This window comes from Ovis aries, chromosome 10 (genome assembly GCF_016772045.2).
Source record: "Ovis aries strain OAR_USU_Benz2616 breed Rambouillet chromosome 10, ARS-UI_Ramb_v3.0, whole genome shotgun sequence".
Classification (NCBI taxonomy): Eukaryota; Metazoa; Chordata; class Mammalia; order Artiodactyla; family Bovidae; genus Ovis; species Ovis aries.
The window spans coordinates 31,342,389-31,364,930 of NC_056063.1; the positions used below are offsets into that span (position 1 = coordinate 31,342,389).

The following is a 22,542-nucleotide window of genomic DNA, read 5'->3' on the forward strand; positions in this document are numbered from 1 at the left end:
TATGCTCTTTTGGAAGTCATTTAATCTTTCTGAGCTTCAATTTCCTATAAGAGACACCAGCACCTACTTCACAGAGCAATCTGAATGAATGAATAAATAAAACATATCACATGACAGAGCTTGGTAAGCACTAAGCACCTGGTAAATACAAGGGATTATGATCATAAATGAGAAAACACATTTTCTGTATAAACCCTAGGAGGTAAAATCATCTCACAAATACACTTACAGTGGGGTGTGTATATATAAGCTACTAGCTATAAACAAGAGCAAATTGAAAATTTCATTCTATTTAGTAACTTAAGAACAAAATAAATAACAATTCAGTGCTTACTATCACAAACTTAGATTACTATCATACCTTTGTATCAAAGCTCTTGGAATTCTTTAATATGTTTTTATTTCATGTTACAGAAAACATTCAGTATTGTTTGCTCTGTTTCAATATGCCAACTTGAATCCAAATGTAGCCTCAACCATTCAGCTTCCTGTACAACACTTGAGAAGCTTTGCCAGAATGACTGCTTTATTAATCACTGCTTTCGGTTTTAAAACTACATTTCACATCAACGTTTCTTAAGTTTTCAGGTCAGATGAAAAACGCAAGTGCGAGCTAAGTCACTTTAGTCTGACTCTTGGTGACCCCATGGACTGTAGCCTGTCAGGCTCCTCTGTCCATGGGATTTCTCAAGCAAGAATATGGGAGTGGGTTGCCATTTCCCTCTCCAGGGGTACCTCCCGATCCAGGGATCAAACCTGAGTTTCCTGCATTGGCAGGTGGATTCTTTACCACTGAGCCACCTGGATAGCCTGCCTGGCACACACTAAGCACCTAATAAATAACTGTTTAATGAATGGATGGACTGAAATTAAAGAGAACTAAGCTCTTCTTCTTGGTCCTCTTGCAGGCATCCCAGCTTTAGATAAAATCTTTGACCAAGTCTGGATTTACTGATCTCTCAAACGCAGTGACTAGACAGACTATAATCATTAAGGCCTGGACCTCCATCACAATGGGATGACTGTGCCTGCTGCAGAAAGGTGCTCAGAAAACTGTTGAATGCAGGAGGGATTCTCTATGTCTGGGCAGTGCCTTGCCCAGGTGCCTGGGCTAGGTGAGGTAGAATAATATACTGGTCTTTGTCCCCTGGAGTTCCTAAAACCCTTCTGAATTCCTGGGTGACAGGACAGTCTCTCATATTTACAATGAGTCCTTCTGTGACTGAATTTATGCTAAGGAGGTGACTCCCTGAGGCACCTAGAGAGCCTCAGGACAGGCGGGTCACAGGACAGAGCAGGCCATCAGAGGGCTGCAGTTTCCAGGCTCCCTCACCAACCTCCAGGGAGAGGGGGCACTGGAGGATGGGTTATAAAAACTCTTGAACAACGGGATTCAGAGAGCTTCCAGGTCGGTGAACATAGCCAGGTGCCCTCTTCCCTTCAAAGGAACACCGCACAGGTCAAGACACCAGAATTCGTGACTTTACAGTTAGTGGCTGGTGCCCCCGTCCCCTTGTCTTTCCCCCACACAAATGCTGCCTCCACAGCGGCTCAGGGACTCACAGCTAAAGCGCCCTCTGGAGCCGAATGCGGGGCTGAATGGCCTTCCTTTCCCCACACCCCATGGCTTTTTCACTCGGCAGGTGAATTCTGGTGCTCCTCTTGGCACTAATGCAGAAATCAAAGAAGACAAAGCCCCAGCGTGGTCCCTGAGGGGTTCCTGCTGCACTCAGAAGCTTCGGGAAAGCACAGAGGGTAAGAGCACTGGGTTTGGTACATTTCACCCGCTGGGTCGGGACGGACACCTGGATCTAACGTCTGCTCAGGGGAGCAGGCATCTGTTCTGAGAGGCACTCACCCCACAGTGGAAGAGTTTGTCCTCCGTCTTCAGACTCAAGGTATTACACACCTCAGAGCTACGAGTCACCTTGCAGACTGCCCCGTCATCACTCTCTTCTTTAATCAAATCTCCTTGTGATGAAGGGGAACCCGCGGACACGGACATGAGCCAGCTCACCCTGCCAGGACCTCGGTCATTTCCTCCATAGCTCAGGAACCATCCGAGAGCCCGACCATTGCATGAGAGAGACACGCGTGTGTGGACTGGGGCTTCACCGGAGTCCCTCACCAACACTGCCACTTCTGGTCCTGTGCGCCCATCCCTCCGGCGGGGGTGCCAGGTGTGGGCGCCGCACAGGTGAGGCTGGGGAGGGGCCATGACGTGAGGCCTTCCCCACAGGACTGCTCCCCTAGGAGGGGAGAAGAGGCCACGGCCGCCCTGTCTCGATGGCAGAGGAAGTGTAAACTCATGGTGAAGGAACAAAACACAAATTTTAAGGTAAAAATAATGGCTCAGATGGTGAAGAATCTGCCTGCAATGCAGGAGACTCAGGATTGATCGCTGGGTGGGGAAGATCCCCTGGAGAAGGAATTGGCAACCCACTCGGGGATTCTTGCTGGAGAATCCCATGGACAGAGGAGCCTGGTGGGCTACAGTCCATGGGGTTGCGAAGAGTCGGACACGACTGAAGCAGCTAACACTTTCACTTCTGAAAAGGAAGGGTGGGCGAAACTGAAAATGATGACCCCATCCACCATGCGTCCTGGGAGCCCGTGTTCTCCAGGGAAGTCTGGCCTCCATACTCGGTGCCTCATGGCTGACCCCAAAACAGGTGCCACCCACCTAGGGTGGATAGGCCTGTTCAAGGGCCTTGCTGGCGGAGGAGGCCACACCTGCACAGGTGGGCCGCCCCCAGGACCACACTGGATGGAGGAGAGTTGCTCCTCGTAAAGAGAAGAGCATGCCGAGGGGACTAGGTCATGTTCATGTCACCTCTGCTGGAGTAAAGGATCCCAAGAACAGAATGGGATCAAGTAATCGGAACGTGGCAGATCCTTGGTCTGACCTACGGCCAAGAGTGAAAGTCTATGACAGAAGATATCCCAGGGTCTAGGGGTCATCCCGTCAAGGTCTCCTGTGGTTCAGCCAGAATGACACCATCCTATCGGCCAAAGAGGAGGAGTTTCGAGATGAACCCTAGCATTGTTACAGCCATCCAGATTCACATCCCAGAACACAGAATGCTTCACGGCGGCAGGGTGAACAACGGCAGGAAACATCTTACCGGGAGCGCTCCAGCTACCCACCAGAGCTGAGCTGCTTCTAGGAGCTGTGCCTTCCCCCAGGCAGAGGGAGGGGTCACACGGGGGGTGCGTGTCACCCCACACACGGCAGATGCAGAGATGCGCTGCCATCTGTGAGAAGCGGAGTCAAGCCTGATTAGTTCCACTGTGAACTGTTAGCAAGCTGCCTTTGTGACAACAGAGATGCTGCAGAGAAATCAATGCCCCGCCCCCAAGACTACAAGAACCCACCACTGCTCTGGGGAAGATGCTCCCATCTGTCCAGGCAGGTCTGCTCTGGTTATTACTCGAGACACAACTGCTTTTGTTACACGTTCACATACCAGGAAAAAGACACCCTCTTCCCATTCCTCATGCCAAGGCCCCACTTACCAACTTCATCCCTGATGTTTGCAAGCTCGATTGACAGCTCTTTCTCTTTCACAAGGGCACTTTCACTCTGAAAAAACAAAATGGACACCGAGATTCCCCTTGTTTGAGGCTGGATAAGGACTTTCACGTGTTTAATTAATGAATCACATTAAGCAAATATTTATAAGTCGAGTCCTTAAGGAGATAATTTTCTCATTAGATAAGCATATACAAAACTTACAAAGCCAAGTATGATTCATTCATTTGTACCACATTCAAATCACAAAGCTTGTCATATAATATTAATAATACCCTATAGTTGCACTTTTCTCTATATTCTGCTCTGTGGGTATCAACCTACAGTAATTCTCTGCATGTCAACACATTAATCTACTGTTATATATTATTTTACATTTTTAATTACTGTCACTATTAACGAGATTTTTGACCATGAAAATGCCAATGCCATAACTCTCTGAGAGACAGATGTTTATTTTACCAAGTCTCCTTAAACTTACCCTTTCGTCCATACATGCACGGCCAGCTCATGAACCCTGAACAGGAAACCTATACGAAACATTTCTCTTTGTCATAAGATCAACACCAAAATTAGAGGTTTCCAAGTATTTTGTTCCACTCTCTGCATTGGTAGAAGAAGAGGAAACCTCCCACTCGAAGTATTATTTACTGCAAAGAATGCCATTTACTAAATGACTGCTTACTTGTTTTCAAATCAAATTCCTACTAGGACATAAAACAGAGGAGCAGTTGAAGATATGAGTCAGCATCAAGACTTACATTTGTTATGATTTTATTATTAATAATAACTAGGAAAGATGTAAATTCTCTTCCAGTGAGAGATGCCAAAAATACAGGCCTTCAAGGAAAGTTTCTTTCACTCTGTAGAATGCACACCCAAGGCAAACATTTCCCAAGAGGAAATTTTGGCTAAAATGGGTACCAAATATCTAGCACAGATATCATCAAGGCTGCGTGAACACTCTTTCTTTCATAACCTCCTCTGACTTTGATGTCAGCACCTCCAGACAATCTGGGCTGAACGAGAATAGACAGTCGTCACGACTGTGTCCCTGTGTCTCCTGCATTTAGACCCTGGTGACATGTGAGCTACTCTGGGCCCATGACAGGGTCTCGGATCGTACAAAGGGCATGTGCTGAGCAATACCAGAATTTCATGCCAAAATAAAACTATTTACATCATAAGCTGAGAGCTATTTTAGTCACGAGCATTAACAGTGATTAAGTCACAGTTCTCTTGAAACTAATGCAGCAACGATATACCCTTTGGGGGACACTGGACCCCATCTTAGTCATGAAGCTCCCGCCTCCCACCCCAGCCTGCAGCATCCCTGCCCTCCCGGAATTTGAAGGCAGGAGACCACCTCTGAGAGCGCATATCCTTCCAGTGCCACGCCCACTGCACAGGGTTATCCTGATGGTTAAATAAATTAACACAGGAGAAGCAGTCAGAACAATGCCTGGCACTTACACCCTCTATACAAAGTGTTACTTGTTATTACAACTCTGCCGTTTCCTTTGATTTTATGTGCAACTGGATGACATCCTACAGATAAGAGGTGCTTTTCCATATTGAATATCTGAATGTGTTCAGAATTTGCATTTATCTCTTTTCTCTCTCTCTTTTTTTTAAAGCACCTTCCTGGCTCCGTTGTGATTCTACTCTAAGTTCAAAGACTAGAGAATACAACACAGGGAAAATGTCTAATCAGACTGATCACAGGGACAGGTCCTTGTTCGAACATCAGCAGAATACAGCCAGCTGACTTGTTACTACAAATTAAGAGAGCCTGATATTCCAGAGAGGGTAAACTTCAGTATTTACCCTAAAATAATCTCAAACTACTGAAAAAACTAACTTGTTTCTGCTCCTCCAATATCTCCAAAATCGCTTCAGTCATGTCCAACTCTGTGACCCCATGGACTGTAGCCTGCAGGCTCCTCTGTCCATGGGATTTTCTAGGCAAGAATACTGGAGTGGGTTGCCATTTCCTTCTCCAGGAGAACTTCCCAACTGAGGGATCAAACCTGAATCTTCTATGTCTCCTGCATCAGCAGGCAGGTTCTCTATCACTAGCGCCACCTGGGAAAGAGACATTTTGAATTATATCCCTGGTAGCTCAGCTGGTAAAGAATCTGCCTGCAATGTGGGAGACCTGGGTTCTATCCCTGGCTTGGGAAGATCCCCTGAAGAAGGGAACAGCTACCCACTCCAGTATTCTGGCCAGGAGAAGAATTCCATGGACTGTATAGTCCATGGGGTCGCAAACAGTTGGACACAACTGAGCAACTTTCACTTCACATCCTCAATTTGAAGCACAGTCAGAGAACTGAAATACTAACATCAGAACAGAAATAGCATCACTCACGATTCACTCTTGAGCTGCTGAGAGCTGCAAAGACTTAGTTGAGGTTGCAAATGGAACAACCAGAACCTAACAAAAAATCCATAAGCCAACTCTGACTGCTAATCCAAAGCCAAGGTTTCCCTAGCTCCTGCCTCAGCCCTGGGATGAAGCCCTGGGTGGACGGTACCCATACGTGGATATCCCGCATCACCAGCCATCACACCCCACTTTCCAGCCATGGAAGCCTCAGGGATATGGGAAAGGAGGGGCTTGAAGGTCCAGGGAGAACAGGCCTCAGGTAGAGACGGTGCTGATGATGTGGGTGAAGACCCTCAGACTGGAGTCACTTGGATGAATGACACTGCTCCACCTATCTTTGCTTGAGGAGAAATGCAAATGAGGGAGCGAAAGAGAAGAAGGAAGAGCAGAAAGAGAGGAGGTGGGAAAGGAAAAGAGATGCAGGGCAAACAGGAGGGAAGGCGGTGAGATGAGAGACTTGCACCCTCTCCATTCTGGGAAGCAAAGATGAGGGTGATCAATGAGGATCCATCCTGCCCTCATGCCCAACCTTCTGCAAAGACAGATGACCAAACCAATGGTCTCAAACTCATCAAACAGCTCATCAAGGAAGTGTCAGCTGCCAAAGAGAAGCAACAAATCTGATGGCTAAAAAGTCAAGGGAAATAACTAAACTCGGGTAAGGTGTGCTGATTGTGTGTCTGCTCATTCGGGTATGACTCTTTGGAACCCATGGACTGTAGCCCGCCAGGCTCCTCTGTCCATGGGATCTCCTAGGCAAGAATACTCAAGTGGGTTGCCATTTCCTTCTCCAGAGGGATCTTCCCAATGCAGGGATGGAACCTGCATCTCCCGCGTCGTCTGCATTGGCAGGCAGATTCTTTACCACTGAGCCACCTGGAAAGCCCATGCTGATTACTACATCAACATTAACACTGACCTTGATCAAACACTGGAGATCAAACCAGTCAATCCTAAAGAAAATCAGTCCTGAATGTTCATTGGGAGGACTGATGCTGAAGCTAAAACTCCAATACTCTGGCCACCTGATTGGAAGAACTGACTCCTTGGAAAAGACCCTGATACTGAGAAAGATCAAAGGCAGGAGAAGGGGATGACAGAGGATGAGATGGTTAGATGGCATCACTGACTCGATGGACGTGAGTTTGAGCAAACTCTGGGAGTTGGTGATGGACAGGGAAGCCTGGCGTGCTGAAGTCCATGGGGTCACAGCCGGACATGACTATGCGACTGAACTGAACTGACCAAACACTTCCTAGACACCAGGCACAGCGCAGGGTAAGCCTTTTGCTCACTTACTCCTCCAAACATGGTCAACCGGCTCCATGGTTTATTTTCCACTCAGGAGGACAAAATTGAGGCTCCATGGTTAGGAAATCAGCCAAGTAACATGCACAACTACCCAGGAAGTGGGGAAGCGGGAGGTTCAAGCCAAGGTCTACACTCTTCATCAAACACGAACACAAGAAGATTCTCCCTCCAGCCCACACTTATAAAGACCCAGTGTTGACACCCAAATCGCACTGATCCTCAGCTTGGATCCAACCACAAGGTACCAGCAAGCCTTCTACATCTAACTGGAGGACAGGCACTGCCAGACCCGATGACTCTGCTTCACCGAAAGCATTCCCTGGCTACATTCACATCCCACCCACCCCTGCCCTCCTTGGTGTGGATCTGCGGGTTGCACTTCAGTTCATTTCCATTCCAGCCTACATGGGGCTGTAACTCCTGATAGGGTAGCTGTTTAGCTTTTCCTGGTCAGCTTTCTCTGACCCTTTCCAACCGCCTCCCCACGTGTCCCTGCTGAAGACGCTGGCGCAGCTCTGCTCCAGGGGGCCGGCCAGAGCAGTCTAGCTGCAGCCCTTCTTCCCTAAGTGCCTGTTTTTGAAATGACATCAACTCTTCTAATTTATGAATTCTCTGCATCAATTAAGTTCCTCTTGGTTTTCTTCGAGCCAAAGCAGAATGACGTGATGGAATGAGTCAACAGCTTGGACTCCGGGGACACTGCTCCTCAGGCAAGATGAGATCCTAGAGGGAATTTCCACTCTCCACTCCCTGCCTCGTAGAGTCACCCTCACCCTTCGTGGCTCAGTAGAGCCCAGCATGGCCTGAAGTTCTGCTGAGTGGGAGTGAGGCCGCCCAGATGGTTCCCTTGGAAAGACTCTCACACACCATCCTCCTTACCCCCATCTTCCACCCTAAGTCAGATCCGGGGTGATGACACAGCAGATGGCTGAAATATGAGCAAGGTCTCCTCGACGGGCCAGCGTTAGATTAGTGCTTCCCTACATGGGGACTGAGTGGAAAATTCCTCACTGGTGCCAAGCACATGAGCCCCTGCTTTCACTCCAACAGGCTAAAAATAGAGCTCAGTATTAGGCATCCAAGCTATCCTAATGATACAGTCCAGAAATCGCCAAGTCCAAGAAGGTTGTTCCTCTAAAACGACCGTTTACTCCAGGATGGGCTTAACTGGAAAGGGGACGCCTACAGAACTTTCGTCCTGGTCCCATGGCAGGAGTGTGTCTTTTTAGCTGCCTCTGTGAATCGGCATGTCTCCTTGGCACTCCGAGTCCTCTTGTGCCCCCTACATGGCCCGCTGCACCTGCAGACAGAATCCCAGAGGCTCCCCACCATGAACATCTCAGGCTCCCCGCCACCTCTCGCCCTACCAGTCTGCTACAGGGAAGCCCAGTTTCTCCTTAGCCATGGCGCTGCAAACTCTTGGGGAACACTGCCCTCGATCTGCCCTGGTTACAGAAGCCTGGCAAAGTATACAACCTGCTCATCACTCTGTGAACTCCAAGCAACTGAATGTGCGGCCAAGCCCCAAGCAAGCCTGCCACACTCTTTTATCCTAACATGCCTGCTCAACCAGGGCTGTCTGTTTAGGCGGCTAGTGCCACCTATGTGAAACTGGGGATGACAGGAAGTGAAAAAGCCCATTCTTGTTGGTTAGCATCAGCCATGTGACCCTCCCTTGGGCATCAGCCACCTAAGCCCCTCCCCCTACAGAACAGCCTGGTTTTTATTACAATTGAATATATGTGTTTTGAATGATCATCGACATATAAAAGGTTGAGTGAATCTGAGGAGTTTTCACCCCAACTGATCCAGAAGCAGGAAATGTATCCAACATGACTCATATTTGCTGCTAAGTCGCTTCAGTCGTGTCCGACTCTGTGCGACCCCATAGACGGCAGCCCACCAGGCTCCCCTGTCCCTGGGATTCTCCAGGCAAGAGCATTGGAGTGGGTTGCCATTGCCTTCTCCGTGACACATATTTACTGACTGCCTATTATGTAGCATGCTCTCCTGATGGCTCAGGGTTAAAGAACCCTCCTGTCAATGCAGGAGATGCAGGAGACTTAAGTTCGATCCCTGGGTCGGGAAGATCCCTTGGAGAAGGAAACGGCAACTCACTCCAGTCTTCTTGCCTGGAGAATTCCATGGACAGAGGAGCCTGGCGGGCTACAGTCCACGGGGTCACAAAGAGCTGGACGACAGAGCACACATATACACCACTGGCAGGCAGACAAGCCAGGCAGGATATTTCTGCCTTCAAGAAGCTGAGGAGTCTCCCGAAGAGTCAGTAAACAAACAAGTAATTACAAAACAACACAATAAAACTCAACTAGGCAGGGCCAGCCTGGGGGCTTCCTGAGACCAGAGGATGGGTAAGCAGGGGGCTAGGAAGGGAGCGCCCCAGGCAAAGGTCAGGAGGGCCAGTGACACAGAACTGCACTTGGGCTATTTCTGGGAATCCCTGTCACCCCATCAGATGGGCCCTTCTTGCCAAATCTGCCTCTGGTCGGCAACTCTCCCGGAAAGAATGCTTGACCAGCTATAAGCCTGCTGATGAAAACTTCATAAAATTCACTGTAGTTCTAAGTGTTTTTGTCAGCTTCCTCTTCCCCACCTAATATTTTTTTAAAGGACATATGTATGTACATTTAAAATATATATGTTGTTCAGTCACTCAGTTATGGGCACGCAGTCCATGGACAGGCTTCCCTGTCTGGACTTTGCTCAAACTCATGTCCATTGAGTCAGTGATGTCATCTATACATGCATGTATGTATGTGTATATATATGTATACATATATATTTAAGTTTAAAGATGCCCAGCTAAACTTCCTTATCTTTTTAGCCTGCTCTGAAATCAGTGTAGATCAGGAAAATTTGATCACCTGAGCTGGGCCCCTTTTTCCCAGGCTATACAAAAGAGCCTTAACAAGGAGTTAAATTTTAAAAACCTATAGCATTCTGGTATTTGAGGAAACATCCAGATCCTTTTTATTGTGAATTTTCAAAACCCAAAGTGATATACCTACACACGTAATTACAAAGAGCTTAAAGGAATTTTTTTTTATTCTTCCAAAAAACAATATTGCTTCTCACCCATGAGGGTTTAATTCCACATGGTAAAATTTTGTCTTAATAGGGAAATATTTTCTTTTTTATTTCAAAGCAAACCAGCCACCAGGTGACGTCAGCAGAAAACGCTAAGTCTTCAGTGTTGCTTTCATACTGTCTTTGGTGAATACAGCATTCATTTTCAATATTAATATTGTGAAGATGGGCCAGATCCATAATATAGCACTGTGGAAAGTTCCTTTGGGAAGTGGACTGACCTTTTATTCATTTCCGTTATTATGGCTTTAAGGGAACACTGATGCCATGCTTTGACTTAATCAATAAGTACTATTTCTTTCACATATAATTAGCACAGACCACTGTATCTAATGTCTGCTTTTCTACTTGGAAATGAAATTTAATACAGACCAGCCGAAGGGAAAGCATCATTCACGTTTAATATTCTTAAATACATGTCAGTGTCTACTCGTGTGGAAAATGAGCAAGGCCGTATCTGGTTTCACAAGAAATCAGATGAAATTTCAAGATGCATCATTCCAGCCTTTGCCCTTGTGCATGTTGGGGTGTTGGGCTTCCGAGGTGGCTCAGTGCAGGAGACACAGGAGATGCTAATTTGATCCCTGGGTCAGGAAGATCCCCTGGAGGAGGAAATGGCACTGCACTCTAGTATTCTTGCCTGGGAAATTCCATGGACAGAGGAGACTGGCAGGCTACAATCCAGGGGGTCAGAAAGAGTCAGACATGACTGAGCACGCATGCATGCTGGGGCATCGGTAGCTGGGAAACTTCTAGCTTACCTAAGAGGCTGCAGCTAACAGGGGGATGTCAGCCCACATGTGGATTACCAAGGAGCAGTTAGGAGGGACAAAGACTCAGGGGCCCCAAGGACAAGGACGTGAACTCAGAGGAGTAAGGCTGGAAACTTCTGGACTCCAGAGCAAGCAGAGGGAAGGAAAACTAGCCAGAACCATGATTTTTTTCATCCATTTATGACTCACGGAAGAAGTCTCTTGGCCTTTCTGGATTCTATCTTCTTTTAATGACCTTCCCAAATTTATTACTGTCCCATCACCTGAGCGTAGCTGGGAGAAGCAGTGAGGTGCCTTCCCCTAATTCACACCCCTCCCAAGAATTTAGAGAAAAGGTAAGTTAGATTAGCCTCTGAGATGACAATCAACACAGAAAACATCGGGGTAGAGATATGCAAAAAGTGAAAGTTAAGTCGCTCAGTCGTGTCTTTGCAACCCCATGGACTGTAGCCCACCAGGCTCCTCCGTCCATGGGATTCTCCAGGCAAGAATACTGGAGTGGGTTGCCATTTCCTTCTCCAGGGGATCTTCCCAACCCAGGGATCAAACCCAGGTCTCCCACATTAGAGGCAGACGCTTTAACCTCTGAGCCACCAGGGAAGTCCCATATGGGGCTTTGAGATATGCAAAGTAAGCCCTACAGGGACAGGACTGTATCTGAAGCAGCAGGAGAGGGGTGGGCTGGGGCAGGGGTATACGTAGTAGAAGAAGCTAAGCTATGGCAGCCTGGAAGAGGCGGTCACCAGGGCCAGTGACAGTCACACGTCACACAGCCTCCCGCGTAATCTTAGGCTGGGGGTAATGGGACCTGAGGGCGCTGGATGCCTAAGTAACGTACCTTGTTGGCTCAGACTCCATCTTCATCAACTACCTCTTATGAAGCTAGACTTTGACTCTAAAAAGAAATCACCTGGTTAATCAGGCATGTAATCATTCATTTGCTTGTCAGTTACAGTTCTTATCTTTAAAAAATGGGCTGGCATTCTAATTGTACATCTAGTTGATTTCTCTTAGTAACTTAACATTTCTAAGAAGGACCAGCTCTGGGAGGTGACCGTATGTGCAGAGTTGCTGGCTTCAGCCTGGACCACACTGAATACACTGGTGGACGGACTCCTGGGGGTCCATCTGGGCATCCCAGGGGGCTTCATGGGTCATAACTTTCCCTTCCAGATACCTGCGGAATGAGTCTCTCTACAGACTGGCTTCCTGCTCAAATCCCAACAAGGATCCCTATCTCTTCTTAACTCAAGTTAAAAATCAGCCTGGGTTTCAGCCTGGTAAACATTCCCCAAACTCCCTGTGAGCTTGTGTGTACCAATATTGCCTCTCACCTTTCATCCACGTGAGCTAAAACATCTTTACTCCAGTTCCCTTTGCTTAGAGTTACCATCCTTCTCAAAACTCTACCCCATTTCTCAACATGCAAGTCGTGATCCACTTCTTCCAAGAAACCTTGCTTTTGATTCCAGCACTGATTTCTCCTTTCACTGGACTCCAGAAACAGGAATGGTAAGGACCACATAACTTGCACTTAACGATACTTCAGTCTTGCTCTACTGGTTTTATTGCCCTGTATGTTACTGCTGTCTGCCCCACTCGCATTTTCTCTGGAAAAGGTGGAAATACAACCAAATAACTGGTAAACTCTATAGGGCAGGCTGTGCCTTTTAAGAATTCTTCGCTAGTCGCCAAAATAACTGGGCACAGAGCAAACCAGCAAGAAATGCTGTTGATGCTTTTACTCATGTTTTTAAACTTAAAATACTCAGGCGTGATCAACTTTTAAAACCCATTTGTTCATTTAACAAACTTTTCATGCATTTTATACTCTAGGCAAAATTCCATACTTCCTCCCAATAAATTAATGTTAAAGAATCATCTTAAGACTACTATTTCTTAGCCCACCTCCGCAATTGATTACCTAAAAGTCTCTTTAATTGTTTAAAGATGTTTCAGAACATCTTTACCTGCCCTAGGAGCAAACTGTCAAAGGCATTTTTGCTTTACAAACTAAAGTTTTCTATTTTGTATTTATACAGTGTATGGGTGGGGTGGGGGTGTTCCTTTCATTTTTTTAAGGCTTATTACGATGGACTAAGGGCTTCCCTCGTGACTTAGTGGCAAAGAATCCGCCTGCCAATGCAGGAAACACGGGTTCGATCCTTGGGTCACGTTGACCCCTGGGAGAAGGAAATGGCAACTCACTCCATCATTCTTGCCTGGGAAATCCCACGGACAGAGGAGTCTGGCGGGCTACAGTCCACAGGGTCACAAGAGTCAGACATGACTTAGAGACTAAACAAGAAGATGGGCTGAGTAATCAGAAACAACTCAACGACCATTTTATCAGGTCTGTTTCATGCTGATCCTGGGATTGTCAGAGCTGATGAACAGACTAAAGGATTTTATGGTGGAATTTAAAGAATAAACTAATTGCCAGAGTTTGAGATTGGACTGGAATTCCATAACAGTTCTAGAAGTATCACGCCTGGCCCAACAGGTAACCACTGAATAAACTAACAATTCCGGCATACCATTTATGAAGTTATGCTGAAAGGTGGGTAACTAAATAAAACAAAATTTTTAATTAAGAATGGAAAGCCCTAATCCCTGAGATAAGCACCTATGGACATGACATCTATAAGACCTGCAATGGGTGTATCATTCTAAAATATAGCAAAGATATAGCAAGAAATGTCACTGTAAGCTTAAGGAGAAAGTTGAAAATGCTGCGCAAGTTTTTAAGTTTTCATTAGGAAAGAATAACTTGCCTTAAGTGTGACGTTTCAAAGCTAAATCACTTGAAAGTCACTTAAACATCACACTGCTAAAGAGAAGAAACAGCATTTAATCATCTTTCTTAAAATCTCCAATTTAAAGACTGACACAGGGATAATATTTTTCAAGGATTTGATGTGAAACAAAAAAGGAGGATGGATTCACTTTAAAATACATTTTTTCGAAAAAGATTTTTCAGTTCAGTTCAGTTAATTTCAGTCGCATCCAACTCTTTGCGACCCCATGAATCGCAGCACACCAGGCCTCCCTGTCCATCACCAACTCCCGGAGTTCACTCAGACTCATGTCCATCGAGTCAGTGATGCCATCCAGCCATCTCATCCTCTGTCGTCCCCTTCTCCTCCTACCCCCAATCCCTCCCAGCATCAGGGTCTTTTCCAATGAGTCAACTCTTCTCATGAGGTAACCAGTTTTTATTTCTAAAACTTTTATATCAGAGCTTAGAAAAACGAACATTATAATACTTCTGTACATGTAGCAGACCCTTCCCTTCTATAATTATCACTGTTACAAGGCTTTCTTCAAAACCACTTGGTGACCGTTTCTCTTGAAAAAAGGGCCTAATCACTTCAATGTTGGACTGAAATGCAGAAAACTGAGTATAAATGCAGAATATTTCTATTCGTCTAAAGCACATAAATGTGTACATAAATATTTTAACTCAGTCATGGTGGCAAAAACCAATCCCACTGAGATAGTCATTTCTACTGGAAAAGAAGGAACAGGTGACTTTTAATGTATCAGTTTAATTTTCCCAGGTGCTGTATAACTCTACTTTGGGTCAGAGTTCACCCACAGAACTAGTAACCAATTTTTCCCAAGTGACCTCCTTCTAATGAGTTTTATATTAAGCCGTTTATTTCTCTTCACTTGGTCACATACTAGACCTCAAGCTATATAACTGACGCCCATAAGTAGAAAGGAGGCAATTTCATCCTCTCGCTAAATTCCATTTCATGCATCTTTGAGAAAGCCAAACATGTGTGATAATAAAACATATCACAGAGGCAAGAGTTCTTGCCAGCACATTTCTAGTCGTGAAATTAAAAGCATCTCCTAACCCCTTTACAAGCTCGCAGTCAAATGTCAATAGCAAAGAAAGGCTTTGTGTTGGAACTGTCACCCAGTGCTTGCTCACACTCTGGTCTCCGTTCCCTGGCTGTGGATTTCCCTTCCAGTGAAAACTGGAACACACCCTCAGACTCTCTGGCTCCTTAAATCTTCACCTCTGTGTTCTGCATCCCTACGTGATGCAGACGCGTACAGAGAGCAGAACTGGACTGGGGATGGTTGGGGGGAGGCTTGCATCTCTGACCTTAAGCACAGAAATTACAAGGATGGACGCTGTTTGTCACAGAGTGTGGCAAACTTTCAAAGTTAGCGGTTGGCCAAGAGAAACATGTCTAGCTCGTCTAAATTCCCCCTCCCCCCCGCACCTGGAATGTCTCAGCTCTCGCAGGTACGTTAAAAGGCAGTCAGAATATTCCAAGGATTTCTTGGCAGTTTGGATTTCATGATGTTGGAGCAGAGCCCTCAACATTTCAGGAGAATGCAACAGTTACATCGGAGGCTGCAGAAAGACAATTATGTAAGACACTGCAGAGTAACACGGCTCCCGACTCAGCACGGGCAAGTATACTGCCGGCCAGGGCAGTATATCCTGTTCCACTCACAAGACAAGTGCACACACACACGCCATGGCGGGGGACAGAGACAGAGGCGGCTGGCTCTTTGGAAGGAGAGGGGAGGGGCGGGCGTGGGAGGCAAAGTACCGTCTTGTCCAGGCACTGAAGGCAGTTATAAGGCTTGCAGCAGCAGTGGCCCATCCCGGCAGGCTGGCTGGTAGGGGGACCCCCTTCATTCAGCGTGTCAGCGGGTAATCCCTAAGGCGAGGTGATGGCTCAGGAGAGAGGGGAGCGCCGCTGGGAGCTGTCACAACTTCCATGTGGTCCCCTTATTTCTCCTAATAACTTCAGGAATCCGGGAGCCGGAGGAAGGAGAGGAGGAGGAGGAGCGCAGGGCAGCCGCGTTAGGTTCCTGCTGCGGGGAGGCTGAGGGCGGGAGCCAGGGAGGGAGGGGACAGGCGGAGGGGAGGGTCACTTTGCCACTGGAGCCCTCCCCGTGAGGCGAGTCAATAGTCGCATAACAAGCAGGTACCGATGCCTCCCTCCTCCGGGAGGGGATCTCCAGTACGCCACCCCCACCTTCCCCCGTACGACGCAGACACGCCTGGAGAGGACGCAGGAAACACAAAAGAGCCGGGCGTCCAGGGATGCTCCGGGCTGAGGACGGCGCAGAGGGCTGGCAGAGACGCGGCTCTGCTCCAATACTGGCTTTCTGTGTTCCCTGAGAATTAAAAATATTTTTCAACGCGATGTAGATGGCCTTTCCTCCCTGCAACCCTCCTCTCAGGGCATTGTTGCCTGGCCAGGAACCACCCCATCGCTCCCTTTCAAATGTGTGTGCCAAGAACAGTTTCTGCCTCATTGGAGGAAATCTTTATATTTGAAATATAATTGTGAAATCACTTGTCTGGGCTGACAGTCACAAACTGTTCAAGTGGCTTAAGTAATTAAAATTGGGGTGTGGTGCAGACACATTTCCTGGGCATATCAGCATAAAAGTCTTAGAGGACTTGCTCTTTCTGGGCAATCCGCAAGGGCAATCCACAATTTTTCAAGCAGCTGAAAATCAAAAAGGGAAGGGGATGGAAGTGAAGTTGTTTTTTTTTTTAAATTTCAAAAGAGACATGATATTTTAAAAATATGTTTGTGTAATCCTTAAAGTAAGAGATTCATATATTTATAAAATTAACTTTAGACTTCCTGATACCTCAAAGGACCAATCCTGAAATTTGCCATCTGCAGAAATATACAATTACATTTTTGCCCATCAAATCTGCTTAAGACAGGAAGCAGAAAACAGTTAAAATTAGATAATTTTACTAACTTGAGGTTTTCCAAGAAGATTTTAACCAAGTAGCACAGGCTATTTAGATTTGCTTGTAGAGAGATCAAGGATATCCAGTGATTAAATAACAGACGAGAATGTTTGCCCTAAACTTGAAAGAGTAAGTTCAAATCTTTAACACTAACAAGTAAACTGACGTAATTCTTTTGGCCGTTTATATTAAGATTTTAAATGTATATACACTTTGACCGAACAGACTGCCTTCTATTCAACAATGACACACACATATATAAGTTGGAGCAGACGCCTGAGAGTCCCTTGGTCAGCAAGGAGATCAAACCAGTCGATCTTAAAGGAAAGCAACCCTGAATATTCACTGGAAGGACTGACGCTGAAGCTCCAACACTTTGACCACCTGATGAAAAGAGCTGACTCACTGGAAAAGACTCTGATGCTGAGAAAGACTGAAGGCCAAAGGAGAAGGCCGCAGCAGAGGATAAGATGGTTAGATAGCTTCACTGACTCAATGGACATGAGTTTGACCAAACTCTGGAAGATAGTAAAAGACAGAGGAGCCTGGCATGCTGCAGTTCATGGGGTTGCAAAGAGTCAGACACAACCAAGTGACTGAACAACAACAAATATACAAGAGTATATGCAGAGGATATCCAGCACCTAGCCATTGTATGGAGCTGTGCCACACTGCTGCATGAGGTAATACTTTTATAAACTGCAAAGCAAAACTATACACACATATGCATTTGTACAATATATGTCTACAATGAAGTACAATAAAGCCACTGGAAAAAATGCCATTCATCCAACAGCAGTTGGTGCTTGGGGAATGGAATAGGAGTGAGGGATGGAATTTCTACTGTTCACCATCTTGCCAGCATCTATTCCCTTGATTGTTTTCAGACAAAGTGTATCAGGAGAAGGCACTGACCACTGCCTGGCTCTGTGACGTCAGGAGGTACAGAGCTGCTGCCCTCTCACACAGGCCTGGGCTTCCCACGTGGCGCTAGTGGTAAAGAACCTGCCTGCAAATGCAGGAGACATAAGGGCTGCTGCTAAGTCGCTTCAGTCGTGTCCGACTCTGTGCGACCCCATAGACAGCAGCCCACCAGGCTCCCCCGTCTCTGGGATTCTCCAGGCAAGAACACTGGAGTGGGTTGCCATTTCCTTCTCCAATGCAGGAAAGTGAAAAGTGAAAGGGAAGTCGGTCAGTCGTGTCCGACTCTTCGCGACCCCATGGACCACAGCCTACCAGGGTCCTCTGTCCATGGGATTTTTCAGGCAAGAGTACTGGAGTGGGGTGCCATCGCCTTCTCCAGACATAAGAGACACATGTTCAATCCCTGGGTCGGGAAGATCCCCTGGAGAAGGGCATGGCAACCCACTCCAGTATTCTTGCCTGGAGAATCCCATGGACAGAGTGAAAGCAGTCAGTCAAAAAAGGCAGATGCTGTATGATTCCACTTATATGAGGTAGCCAGAGTTGTCAAATTCATAGAGACAAAAAGTAGAGTGGTGGTTGCCAGGGGCTGGGGGAGGGGGGAATGGGGACAGAGTATCAGTTTTCCGAGATGGAAAGAGTTCCAGAGATCGGTTATACCATAATGTGACAGTACCAAATGCCACTAAACCGTACGCTTAAAAGATTAAAATGGTAACTGTCATGTGCATTTTACCAAAATTAAAAATAAGAAAAGTGGTGGCCTGCATTCCCCCAGGTGTAGCCAGTCCTTGCACAATTGGTATCTGATCAAGTGAAGACAGAGCAAAGCCTCTATTGCGGGCAGAGAAGCAGGACAAGGAGGTTCCGAGAAGCCGACTGTCTCTCCACAGCCACGTGCAGAAGGCTTTCTTCAGGCAGAACTGTCTTTCTGCACCCGAGGAAATGGTTTCCATCTAGATGAGGATTTAGATCGCACTGTCCTAGAAAATGATGGCTTGTTCTTGTGCGAGGTCTGAGGGTGCTTACTCCAGCAGTGCCCATAGGAGACAAGGAAGAGAGGGGAGGCTGCCCCAAAGAAAGATGGATTCAGCTTCTCTTCTTGGCGCACAGAGGATGCCAAGGGGCCGGGGACTGGCTTTGCTCAAATGGCACATGTGATGAGGTCTCAGAGCAAATAACCCAGCTTTTGAGAAACGTACCAGTGTCCTAGAGTTACACCATGTTTATTCTTTTAGAAGTTAAAAAAATTTGTAAACATACTCAAAAACAGAGGGATAAATACAAAGAACTTTCCTCTATCCATTTCCAGGTTCAACAGTTACCAAGATTTTGGCACACTGGTTTATCGATCCCTTTTTAAAATGTTTTTATATATCTGTCACCCAGATTCAGTCAAAATATATCAAAATTTAAAACTTTATTTTCACTTGTCCCTTTCCTTTCTTTCTTTTTGGTTAAGGAACTTTAAAGCCAAGCCCTACATACTTTAGTATGCACTGCTGAAAATTCTGAGCATTTTTACAAACCACAATGCTGTTAAAATCCCGAACAAAATGGACAATATTTCTTTGTCATCCAATGCCGAGTCTCCTACAACATTTTCCTGGTTTCTGGAGGAAAGTTCTTTTACAGCTGGTTTTCTTGAATCAGGCTGAAACTAGGTCTGCATGTTGTATTAGGTGTTAAATCTCTTCGCCTCTGGTACTGACAGCCGTGCCTTTCCTCCCCTTCCTTTCTCCCCCCACCCCACCCTGCCATTGATTTGTTCAGAAACTGGGTTGCTCGGCTCATAGACTGTCCCACATTCTGGACTTGCCAGTGTGCTTCCTTGCAATGTCATTTTCTTTGTTCCTACAACCCTGTCAATAAAATTTAGTTTGTGAGACTGAGTGAGATTCCGGGCAACAATACCTCAGACGTGACCTCGTGGGCATCATCCTGTATCCCATCGGGAAGCACACAGGGAGTTCCACCTTTGGTGACGCTACAGAATAGACGTGATGGCTTCATCTCCTCCATCACAAAGTGTCCCATCACTGGCTCATCTGACAGTCCCATTTGTTACTGATTATTACTGGAATCAGTGATTTCACTGGGCGTTACAACATGATGTTGTGATTCAACCACCCTTTTATATTTATTAGGTAGAATTTTTCTATAAGAGAAGATTTTTTTTTTCATCAACCAGGGTGATTTCAATTCTCAGCAATACAGGTTGTCCAGGAAAGACTGGATAAATGCTCACAAAAATGCCAATTTTCTGAATGAAGACTTGGGGTCCTAATGGTACCCAATGAGGTTATTTGCTTTCTCTCACTTTTTCAAAGCATCATGATAAACTCCTATTTTTATGTTAACATACACAATGTGTTTTAATCGAGTATCCTTTTTAGATGCTCAGTTGATGCTCATCTCTGACCAATGGGAGCACCTTCTTATTGGCCCCTGTGTCCTTTGGACACAACTCATTTGTCCCCCTTCTCCGCTTTCTGACACAGTTCTGTATGCTGCTGCTGCTGCTAAGTCGCTTCAGTCGTGTCCGACTCTGTGCGACACCATAGACAGCAGCCCACCAGGCGCCCCTGTCCCTGGGATTCTCCAGGCAAGAACACTGGAGTGGGTTGCCATTTCCTTCTCCAGTGCATGAAAGGGAAAAGAGAAGGGGAAGTTGCTCAGTCATGTCTGACTCTTAGTGACCCCATGGACTTGCAGCCTACCAGGCTCCTCCACCCATGGGATTTCCCAGGCAAGAGTACTGGAGTGGGGTGTCATTGCCTTTTCCTAGGCTCATCTAAAAATCTTAGTGATTTCCTGCTACAGACCTGGGACCGGCCATCCCTCCCCTCAGGCGCCCTGGTTCCTTCTAGCTGGGGATGGGAATTACATGTCACAATCTGGTGATGCCTGTTGTCTTTTGAGGCTGAGATTTTCCTGGAAGGAAATGGTCTTCCCCACAGATAAAACGTGCCTGGAAGAAGTCACTGAAGAAATCAGGACGGGGTCCTAGGACAGGATGACACAATGACAACTCCTTCTCTCGGGGCCTTTATATGCAAAAAAATGCTCAGTGAAACTCACTTTGGAGGAGATAAACTGGACTATACAGCATGGCCAAGCCAAAGGCTGACATAAGAATTTTCTAGAGTTCCCCTAGTGCATGGATATCTGAAAAAGAGGTTGAATTTCTTGAAGGCATACAGAATAAGGGGTTAGACTACTGTAATGTGGCACAGCAGGAAGCTGTGACCTCGCAAGCTGATGTCGCAGAAATCTGGGACATTTTGATTACTAATATTTAAAAAAGTTTGAGGACTTTCTTGGTGGCTCAGTGGTAAAGAATCCATCTGCCAATGCTGGAGACACGGGTTCGATCCCTGATCTAGAAGATCCCAAGTGCCTCAGAGCAACTAAGCCTGTACCACAACTACTGAACCTGTGCTCTAGAGTCCGGGGGCCGCAGCTACTGAGCCTACATACCCCAGAGCCTGTGCTCCACAACAAGAGAAGCCACCCCAGTAAGAAGCCCGAGGGCCATAGCTAGAGAGTGGGCCCTGCTCACCACAGAGAAAGAGCCCAGACAGCAACGAAGACCCAGCACAGCCCAAAATAAATACGTAAAATTAAAATTGTAGATCCTATCATTTTCTTAAAATATAAAAAAGCTTGAGATGGTTTTTATCCCTGGGATTTTTGCCACGGGAGTAAGGAACAAACATTTAGAAAGGTTACAGAAAGGTCTACTGAGATACCTCTTTAGAGAAAACCTCACAAACACTCAATGTTTTACAGCAGTAACTAATGACGAACATTAACTGATCATTAGCAGATGCCAGGCACCGTGCTTGCATGCGAAGAGCTCATGTAACAGGGCAACGTGAAGGCAATGTGAAACAAGCCCCAATATTGTCTTCATTTTGCAGATGAGAAAATGACGCTCAGAGACTGTACATCCGGTCAAGTGTACCTAAGGCTGCGAAATGACGAAGCAGGGTCTTGAACGCAGATCTGACTCCAAAGCCATGTCTTTACCACTAGGCTTTTCTCTGTAAGGCTTACACAATTAGAAGTTTGTGTTATAATATGGATAAGGGATGTGGGTATGTGTGTGCTCAGTCGTGTCTGACTCTTTGCAACCCCATGGACTATAGCTTGTCAGCCTCCTCTGTCCATGGGATTTTTGCAGGCAAGAATACCGGAGTGGGTTGCCATGCCCTTCTCCAGGAGATCTTCCCGACGCAGGGATAGAACCCATGTCTCCTGTGTCTTCTGCACTGCAGGCGGATTCTTTACCCACTGAGGCATCAGGGAAGCCCGAGATTTCATTTGTTTTATAATCTAGATAAGGCATGTGGGTATACAAAAACATAAAAGGAAATTCAAACACATTTATAAAGTAGCCCCACATTTTCAGAACTTGGATCAAAAGCCTCTACTGTACTTTATTTTTTTTCAAGGAACATTCACAAACTTACGTACAAATAACTTTAAATTGACATAGTAGAGACCAAAGGCTAAGTCATTGTTAACATATTCAACTTTATTATTCCTGTTTCTCTGTCTTCCTTGAACTTGGAACTCCTTATCCTCCCTTCACCCCAACCACCTGTCAGATCCAAGGCTCCCAGTGCTCAAACCCACCTGCCCAGTCCCACCACTTCACCTCCTCTGCCTGACCCTTCTGCTGGAGTGAATTTTCTCCTCTGTGATTTCATGACATTCTGTTCCATGCAATCATCAATGTTTACATTTGTCTTCCTGC

At 46.3% G+C, this 22,542-nt stretch overlaps 1 protein-coding gene across 7 annotated transcripts in view; it reads right to left on the minus strand.

Annotated features, from left to right (window-relative positions):
* Window positions 1–22,542, minus strand: part of MTUS2 (microtubule associated scaffold protein 2) — a 383,566-nt gene that overhangs the window by 48,890 nt on the left and 312,134 nt on the right. For 6 of the 7 annotated variants that reach the window (XM_042254839.2, XM_042254838.2, XM_042254840.2 and 3 more), the window contains one exon: window positions 3,517–3,583. In XM_042254839.2, coding sequence (XP_042110773.1) covers window positions 3,517–3,583 — 67 coding nt within the window. Of the gene's footprint in view, window positions 1–3,516; window positions 3,584–15,687; window positions 15,969–22,542 lie in introns of those variants that run through there. The other variant, XM_012184654.4, reaches the window with a different exon arrangement.